Source organism: Musca vetustissima, unplaced genomic scaffold (assembly GCF_032173495.1).
Source record: "Musca vetustissima isolate MV318-11 ecotype Yass unplaced genomic scaffold, APGP_CSIRO_Mvet_v1 utg14782, whole genome shotgun sequence".
Taxonomy (NCBI): domain Eukaryota; kingdom Metazoa; phylum Arthropoda; class Insecta; order Diptera; family Muscidae; genus Musca; species Musca vetustissima.
The window spans coordinates 65,118-75,254 of record NW_026886798.1 but is presented as its reverse complement, the minus strand read 5'-3'; the positions used below and the strand labels follow the sequence as shown (position 1 = coordinate 75,254).

The following is a 10,137-nucleotide window of genomic DNA, read 5'->3' as shown; positions in this document are numbered from 1 at the left end:
GATGCCATGTTACTTTGGCAACCCTTCTCAAATGTCGATTAAACGATTAGTCCAACATCGGCCTACGTATCCCTAGTGCGTTCTCCATTTTTACTTGTGCCGTATAAGAAATTTTTAAAATTTGTACTAAATTCACAATATTTTCAGGAAAAATATTGTGTTTATTGGCCAAGAAAACGAAATATAATGGCTCGGTTAACATAATTTAATGAAATTGTGTTGAGTTGTTGGCTAGAAAACGCATAAAATCATCGATAAAACCACAAAACGAAAAAGTACACATATTTTTTCTCTCTGCGGACGATATTTCTTATTACACTTTTTGATGCTGTTTCGTAGCCGTGCGCTGTCGTTGCTGCGGTCGTCGTCGTCGCCGCTGTTGTCACGATAAGAGAGGCAGAAAGGCAGGCAAGCAGCCAGTCAGTCAATTTTGGTTTTTATATTTTGCACCACCACCACGCCGTTTTGGCGTTTGGAGTTCAACCCGGTTTTTTTCTGTCAATTCTTTGCGTCCACAATAAATTTTGTGTGTCGGGGAAAAAAGAGTGGGAACTGGATGCATGCATGGTGTTGTGTGCGTTTTCGTTTAATTTTTCATATTGCCAATTTCATGTGTGGAGGAAAAAGAAAATGTGAAAAGTGTGTTTCGAAATAATAATAAAAAAACAACAACAACAAATAGTTAATGGTTTTAGCCGAACCAACAATAAATAAATGAAAAATTGTACATAATAACTTATTGACAAATAAAGAAGAAGCAGGAGCTGCAGAAAGCAGCAGCACCACCACCATACATAACACACACATTCTTCGCTTCGTTTCAAGAAAACAGCGAGGAAAACATAATATTTCCAATAATATTTTCATTTGCGTCCCCGATTCCCACATTTCATCGTCGCATCCATCTTCCGGTTATCGGTTTGCTGTGTTTGTGTTCACTTCATTTGTAATTATTACTTAGGAAACGTTTACACTACTACTTAAGGGTGACAAGATGATGTTCACAGTAAGTTGGTTATAAATATTATTGCATTACATTAATTTGTTATTGTTATAAGTTTGTATATACACATGTATATATTTGCATATTTTAAGTATTTTTATTGGTTTCGAATGGTAAAAGAGCAAAAAAGGAACACGTTGAAGATATTCAATGGGGCATACATTCTCAGAATGACCGCGAATTTACGAATCATTGATGTGGGAGACAAACATTTGCATAGTAGTAACCTGTTATGTTTTGAGGAACATGTTGTGGTTTCTGCGTTATTGTCTTGTCCGTCTGATAACAAAAATATATGACCTCTCTGGTAGAAGTCCATACTTCCCGAGATATTCGCTTCTGAAATTCCGAAAATGTATATTCTTGTATGTTTGTAATTTATGGACCGATGAAGGTAGTATGGTATTGTCTTAAAGATTATACTTCCAAATTGAATCTCATTTTTAATTAATGTTTTTCAAAATAGTCGCCCTGGGATTTGGGATTTCTCCTCTAAATAGCCATCGACTGTAAATAAATGGCGAAATTATTAGGTTGGGGAAAAAGAAATCTATTATTTTTTCGGCAGAAAATGTCGATAACATTGGAGAAATTATTGAAGTTGACCGGCATATTAGTAGTCGTAACATCGCCCAGGAGCAAAAAGTCGAACATAAAACTGTTTTAAACCATTTACACAAAGCTGGATTCCAAAAGAAGCTCGATTTTTGGGTGCCACAAAAAATTAACAGAAATAATTAACGATCGTGGTCAAAGAGCGGTGATGCACCTCAAACAGTGGCCAAACTAGAGCTTCCATATGGCCAAACGCTAAGTTGTGATCTCTACTGTCAACAACTGGACCGTTTGAAGATAGCAATTGACCAGAAACGGCCAGAATTGGCCATTAAGAGAGATGTCGTGTTCCACCAGGACAACGCTAGGCCACACACATCTACAGTGAGTGACTCGCCAGAATCTTCGGGAGCTTGGTTGGGAAGTTTTAATGCATCCGCCATACAGTCCGGACTTGGCACAAAGCGATTATCATGTTTTTCTTACATTGTAAAATTTATTTAATTATAAAAAATTGGTATCTAGGGAGGATTGTAAAAATCGACAACTAGAGTATTTTGCAAATAGCGAACAGGACTTCTATGAGAGAGGCATTACGAAGTTACCTTCAAAATGGCAACAAATCATACAACAAAACGGAGCATATCTGGCCCAAGTCGGAATTCCGAAGCATGTTAAATAAAGTCATATAGTTTATATAAAAATAATGGATTTATTTTTCCCCAACCGAATATACAACATGCATTTTCGATCAAGAGGAAGAGACCTGAATCCCCTAACTTAAAAGTAAGAAGATTGTGACAGAGGTGTTAGAACACTTGCTCAGCTAGTTAGCAAATGTTTGTTTTTTATTTAAGTGGAGAATAATTAAAAATGAGACCCATTAGGACCTAAATATCGGTGTTGGCTGTCGTTATCATTTGCCCATCGCTGGACGAAGACCAGCCACCCACAAAAACTATTATTTTATTGATTTGTTTTAAAAAGACACCAATATGGCCATGGTCAATATTAAATACAATGATACAGTTCGAAGGTACTTACCAAACTTCGGAGGCCAATATGATAGGAAGTTTAGATTTCTTCGATAAGATAACTACATTTTTTGTAATGATGACTTCGATCGATTTTAATTGATACTTATATTGCTTTATAGAATTTCAAAACCCGTGGGAAATGTCCACGGGAAATTTGTAGGTCTATATCTTCGGAAGTTTGGATTTCCGCTAGAAATATTTGTAGGTCTATATCTTCGGAAGTTTGGATTTCCGCTAGAAATATCGTTGCAAGCAGGGCCCTTGGGACTATCTGTAGTAAAAATTTCAAAACGAAAATTTAAATAAACCTTGATTAAGGATACATGAGCATTTTCAAGCTCATGAAGTCCAACCACATGTTTTTTAACCATCAGAACAATATTTCGTAACCTGTCAAAGCTCCGCGGCCTACACAAAACATCATCTTATCGAAGCGGAAATAGTTTTCACAATTTCAAATAGTATCAGATGGCCACCTACCTTTTCCCCCTTACCTTAAATGCCGAAAGCCCAAACCCAAAGTTGGATAGGTTAAGGGATGTACGGCTGTCTTAACAGCCGTTCACTCAGAGACATATGTATTGTGCTCATCCTGGGTACCGAAGTTTAGAAACAGTGTAGAAAAACTACTTGCTTTAGTCATATCAGAGTTTTAACAAAGCATAGGATCTGCTTGGTGTCTGCTCCGGAGAAGAATGCTAGATTATCAATTTCATATTTACCAAACAGACGGTGTCTTCTGCCACTTAGCGATGAACACCTTCAGAGTATTTGTTTAACTGCTTCCAGCTCTTCCTCACATAGACTGCAATAATCCACTTCATTAATGTCCACATTTGGAGGTGAGAGATATAATTCTGCAGTGAACTGTTATGATCCCCCAACGATTTAAACCTCACTCTTACTATGAGAAAACAGCGAAGAAGTTCTACGGCGAGAGAATTCTGGCCTGATGGTTTTTGAAATCTTGCATTCAGGTTCTGTTGATCATCTGTTGCCGACTACCTCGCAGTAGCTGATACGGATTCTGCCAATAAAGTAGCCAATAGGTTGTACAGATCCCTCAATCGGTAGATTGGAAGACTGCGAACCCTCCTTGAGCAAACTCATCGGCTATCTCATTCCCTTCTATGTCAGCAGGTCCTGGAACCCAACATAATTTAACTATCCGTCGTATATCAAGAGCATCCTTGCATTCACGAACTGCTTTTGAATTAATAGTACACGGCTTGAATGCCTTAAGGGCCGCCTGACTATTGACTTATATAGTCACCGGTCCTATGTTGTCGGCAGTACGTGTTTTGACTATCTCAGCTGCTTTCGTGATTAGCAGGATTTCTGCATTAAAAACGCTGCAAAGATCGTAAAGTTTTTATGAGTTGTAAATGGCTAGTTCAACCAGTACCTTCTACCATCTTCGACCCGTCTGTAAATATATTGTTGAAGGTTCCTTCAATGTTAAGGAACACAGAGAATGTGCCTTTTAAGTAGGCACGCTGGGATTTGCTACATTTATTGGGGTTGATAGTATTCAGAGTCTAGTGACCTTTCTAAAGTCTTAAGTAGGAAGGAAGAAAGGCTAACTGGTCTATAGTATGACACGGCTTCCCGGCCTTCGGAATGAACGTCACGGTTACCTCTTTCCATAGACTTGGTATGTAAGATAAACGCAGACAAGCCCTAAAAATTCCCTGCAGAGTGACCAATGCTCGTTCATCGGCGTGTTGCAGCATATCCGATATTATGCCATCTAGACCTGAGGATTTGTAGGGTTGAAAGCTATTTATTGCCAATACCAGTTTTATGTAGCTTATAGTGTTATCTATCAATTTCTCCAACTTGATTCCAACCTATGTCGATGCGCACATCGTCGTTATGGTCCATAAAACCAGGGAAGTGGGTTGACGATAGAAGATCAAGAGTCTCTCCGCTTGAGTTCGTTCACGTCCCACCGCTTCGTTTAATACTACCTACAGATTTTGGATCTTTAGATTTTACTCTGCGAAATCTGGCCGATTCGATTACTCCTTCTATTGATTCGCTATAGCAGACCCAAGATCTAAGATTATATCTAAGTATAAAATCAAATATGGACTCACCTTTTGGTGCCACTGGGACCCCAGTGGAAATGATGGGCATTGGCAGCACATTCAATGATTACGTCAACAATGCTGCTCAAAGCCTCCAACAGGTTACATACATCCGGTCTAGGTGGGTCAGTAGCCTCATAAGGGAAATAGACGGCAGAGACTATTGGCGGTCCCTCCCCTATCTATCTAGTCTGAACACCATTGCTGAAATTTAAAAGAACGATTTAATTAAGTTCTTTTTAGCTAGTATACAGGTTCTTACCTTCTCTCCCGTGGAGGCGGTCAAAACCGAGTATTTGTTGTCGCTCAAACCAGTCACCTTATCTTTGTGGAAATACGGTTTCGATATGACCAATTTTTAGTCTATAAAAATTTCTGTTTGGTGAATAATTCACAACACATTAGCTATTCTGTATAATTTAATTTACAACATTTGACTGTGTGTGTTTTAACAAAAATCTATAATTTACTCACTTTTTTCTGTTTTACAGGGCACAACGCAACAGCAAGACACTCGCTTTAGCGACAAAGAGAAAAAACTCATGAAACAAATGAAATTTGGTGATTGTCTAAATAAACGTGTCGATATGTCCAAAGTTAAGCTGGACGTATTGAGGCCATGGATAAGTAAGAAGATCACAGAAATCCTCCACATCGAAGATGATGTTGTAGCCGAATTCGTCTACAACCAACTGGAGGAGGAGAAATTCCCATGCCCAAAGAAAATGCAAATTAATATGACTGGCTTTCTGAATGGACCAAATGCACGACAGTTCATGGGTGAATTATGGGCTCTACTATTGTCTGCACAAGAGAGTGAAACCGGTATACCGGCTGAATTTATACAGCAGAAGAAGGACGAAATTCTCAAAAGAGATGAAGAGAATCGACATCGTGAACGTAATGATCGTTCACGGTCGAGGTCACGTGGACGATCTCGTTCGAGATCCCGTTCACGTTCTCGATCTCGTGATCGTAATAGACGTGGTCGTGGTGGATCTCGAGGCTCCGTTGGCGGCGGCGGCAGTAAGGAACGCGCTCTAACACAAAAGGAACGAGAACAACAATTGCCACCGAGTACCTTGAGTGCCATTGAACAGGTGCGATCACATCTCTCGGCTAAAAACAACTCTTCCAATTCAGATGAACGCAAAAATAAGGAAAACAATGACAAGTCCACAAATAATACCGAATCTTCAAGAGAAACGGCAAAAAAGGATCGCTCACGTTCCAAATCTAGGGAGAAGAAGGCGGGCAGTAGGGACAGATCACCGCGCCGAGGTAGATCACCACGTAAACAATCTCGTGAGCGTTCCAAGCAACGAGAACGTTCGCCACGTGACCGTTCTTCTCCGTCACGTAACAAACGCAATGACTCGAGACGTGGATCCAGGTCACCGAGGAGGCGCTCGCCGGAGCGCCAACGGAAACGTTCACGTTCTAAAGACCGCAGTGCAAGACGACAAAAGTCACGTTCCGCATCACCGCCGAAACGGAGAGAACGCACTAGATCTAGAGATCGTAAATCTCGTTCTAGATCGTTGGATAAGAAAGCTCCAAAATTGAGTCCGACGCCACGTAAATCTATATCCCCCAGACGCAGACGATCCATAACACGGGATTCCAATTTAGCTCAAAATGGTCACGACAAAAAGGGTTCTGTTTCCAAAAATCCCCGCAATCCTTTCGCCACAAAACCTCTGCCACCAAAACGTTCGTTATCCCGTAGTCGCAGTCGCAGTAGAGTATCACACGATCGTAAACCTCGTTCACCGCAACGTATGTCTCGTTCAAGATCCCGTTCTCGGTCCCGCAGTCGATCGAGAACACATTCAAGATCTCGCAGCCGATCGCGTACACGTTCCAGATCCCGCATGCGTTCCTCTCGTTCACGATCGCGTTCACGTACCCGATCTAGATCACGATCCCCATCCCGCATTTCCCGTTCTCGATCACGTTCACGCTCTCGTTCGTCCCATATATCCAATCATAAGCGCAATAGTAACCGACGTTCTCGTTCCGCTAGTCGATCTCGTTCTCATGGAACGCCACAGGAGAACTTTGAATTGAAGCGCAATAAAAACAGTATACAAAACAAACGCCAATACCGTAATAATCGAGACTCTTCGGCCAGTTCTTTTGATATGGGTGGAAGAGGTGGAGGAGGAGGTGGTCCTGGAGGAGGGGGTGGGGGTAAACGTGGCGAATCACGTAGCCGTGGAGGACGTGGTGGTTATATGCAAAATCGTCGCCGTTCACCGCCACGTTTCGATGATCGACGACAACAGCGTTCCCGTTCCCGTCGCAGATCCCGTTCACCACGTCCAAGATCGTTTTCACGCAATCGCTCTCGGTCGCCAAGAAGGTAATTGAGAAGAAAATTCACCCAGATGATTTGTTGTTATATCTCTTCTTGTCATTTCCAGGTTTAATAATCGCAGGCGATCACCCCTCAATTTCCGTGGCAATAATAGAGGCAATCGTGGTCGTATGAATCAATGGGGACGCCGTAGTCCCAGCCGAGATCGTGGTGGTCCCATTGGCGGAGGAGGTGGCGGTAGAGGTGGTGGTATGATGGGAGGCGGTGGTGGTCGTTTTGATCGTCGCTCACCCCAGAGACGTTTTTCGAGAGAACGTCGCTCTTCTCCACGACAATATCGCAATTTTTCACCGCAAAAACGTTTTTCACCACAGCGGCCATCAAGAGATCGTCGCAACAATTCTCTCGATCGTCGTCCCCTATCACCAGTACGTGTATCACCACAACCTAATAAACGACGTTCGAAATCGACCAGCACAAACTGGGAAGAGGATGGACAATCAGATGAAGTCAAAATACCCGTAACGGTATTTGGACGTACTGTTGACTCGAGACTATCGCCGCGTAAACCCATTGTGAGCAAAAGGGAAAAGCGTGAAGAGAAGCGCGAGGAGAAACGTCGTCGGGAATCGAATAAATCTCGAGGCGATAGTACAGGTAAATCTCTAAGATTTTACGCGGCATTTCAGGGGTGGGATAGTAAACGAATATGAAAATTAAAAATTAACTTTATGGACTTTGTTAGATTTGAAATCCCTAGCCACTAAATGTTGGATATAGGGAAATTAATCATTTCATTTGGAAAATCTCAAAATATTCGTCAGAGATTCCTTCGCCAGAATAAAAATCTATTTTGTGTCATGTCCGTCTTTTGATTTGATGTTCATTGCTACTTTTGCATACTTGGTATTGACAACGGAATTTATCGGTCCATTTTTTGGTATAGCCCTCATATAATGTTAAACTTCTTTGCAGAAAACTGTCAATATGGGCTATGTTTTGATATAGCCCTATATCCCGCACTAATATCGGGATATAGGGCTATATCATATATTTATAGAGATTTCAACCATCCACAAACCTTTGACATGTCCGTTAGAATTTAGATAAATGATTGAAATTATAGAATTTTAAAACCAAATCCCTATGATATTAATATTCCCTTCTTTCCATTCTCTTTTCCAGGACGCTCTTCGGTTGAATATTGTGCTCCACCCGTTAAACTTATCGATTTGTCTCACGAAGAACAAAATGATAAACAAAACAAATCTAGACAAGAACCGACACCAATTAAGACTAAACCCGAACCTTCGCCGGCTCCGATAGAAACTACTAAACCTAAAAAATCTGCACCACTACCCCCTGCACGTCGTGATCGTTATAGCGTTAGCTTATCCAGAACACCATCGCCGTTCCTCAAACCACATGAACGCAAACAGGCGGCAGCATCAGCGGATTATTCAGCTGTGAACCAAAAGAAATCAACTGCTGCCGCAGATAAAAAATCATCTAGGAAATCTCGACAAGATAGCGAATCAAGTTCCTCTGATAGTTCAGATGATAGTGAAGATAGTGATGATGACGATGATAGCTCCGATGAGGAGGCGGAACAACAAAAGAATAAATTGCGTAAAGAAAAGGAGAAAGCTGCAGCGGCTGCAGCCCTTAAGCAGCAACAACAAAAGGAAGCCAGTAGTAGAAAAGCAGCTCCAGTGGTAGCCACCACCACTACCAAATCGAGTAAGGACAAAACGGAAAAACAACAGGAAACCGCTACAAAGGCTTCTTCTTCCTCTGCCCGTAAGCCACAAAGTTCATCAAGTGGCAGTGATTCGGAGGACAGCGAAGATGAGAGACAAAGACGCAAGAAGGCCAAACTACTGGCTGCGAAGAATTTTGCAAATAACAAAGAACCCGCCAAACCGGCAGCAACAACAAATCTTAGTAGCAATAACAATGATGATGAACGAAGAAGGGACAAATCAGGTGATAAACGTAAAGAATTACCACCGGGTACTGGGGAAACATCTGCCTCTTCGTCCTCTCACAAACGATCAAAGGCAAGTGCGGAAAATGTGCAAATTTCTTCCTCTAAGAAAGCTGTGCAAAAATCGGAACCCAAACGACAAAAATCCGATTCCGAAGTTGAGGAAAATGACAGAACAGCCGAGGTGGAAGGAAAGGGCAAATTGGGTTCACGCAAACGAACGCATTCACTGACAAGTCATAAGAAATCCAAGAATGATTCCTCCGATTCCGAGGATCAGCATACGGTAGCCAAAAAGAAACGCAAGAAGTCCAAAAAGACATCCAAGCGCAATTCGGACGATAGTTCATCCGATTCCGAGGAGGAATCGAGCAAAAAGAAAAAGCATAAGAAACACAAGAAGCACAGCAGCAAGAAGAGCAAAAAACACAAGAAACATAAGAAGCGTAGCAAGAAGGCGGCTGATACATCCTCTAGCAGTGATGACGACGATGCCTCTGAGGTGACATACAAAAAAGACGACAAAGCCTCCTCATCCAAAGCGGCCACCGCCACGACAGCTTCCCTATTGCTGGGTGGTGGTGTCAACGAAGATCTAGAAAAACAATTAAGAGAACGTGCTCTGAAATCTATGAAAAAGTTAGATTAGCTTAACTTTATGTGTTAAGACACACACACAGACAGACACAAACAGAACAAGGAGAACAGCAAAACAAAATGAATTTTGTTTTTTTGTATTTTTGAGACAAACAAAAATAAGTTTTGCTTTTGTTTTATCCTTTTAATTTTTTTTGTAAACATTTCTTAAGGACATATACATAAACTGTAAGCACCAACAAAGAATAATACATAATACAGCAACACACACACTCACGCATACACCTATCCAATTAATCATTACAGCCAATCATCCGTTCCACACACAGTGTATTGTGTGTGTGTGTGTGTTTATTGATGAAATGATAAAATTAAACTTTTTTTTTAAATGTATACCGCACACACACACACAATGCCAATACCACAGTTCAAATACAGAGTGGTGCAAAATTTATAAAGATTTTTTTGTAAAACTGAAGAACTAAATCGAAGATATTAGTCCAAAAATTATTTTTAATTTATGGTCGGTCAGCAAATGTATTCTCTTT

At 41.1% G+C, this 10,137-nt stretch overlaps 1 protein-coding gene across 1 annotated transcript; it reads left to right on the top strand.

Moving 5' to 3' along the window:
- Window positions 1-981: 981 nt before the first annotated feature.
- Window positions 982-9,661, top strand: LOC133334273 (serine/arginine repetitive matrix protein 1). The gene is made up of 4 exons (XM_061542564.1): window positions 982-1,006; window positions 5,177-7,050; window positions 7,112-7,696; window positions 8,132-9,661. The coding sequence occupies exons 1-4, from the start codon at window positions 995-997 to the stop codon at window positions 9,639-9,641; spliced, it is 3,981 nt and encodes a 1,326-aa protein (XP_061398548.1). The 5' UTR covers window positions 982-994; the 3' UTR covers window positions 9,642-9,661.
- The last annotated feature ends 476 nt before the right edge of the window (window positions 9,662-10,137 follow it).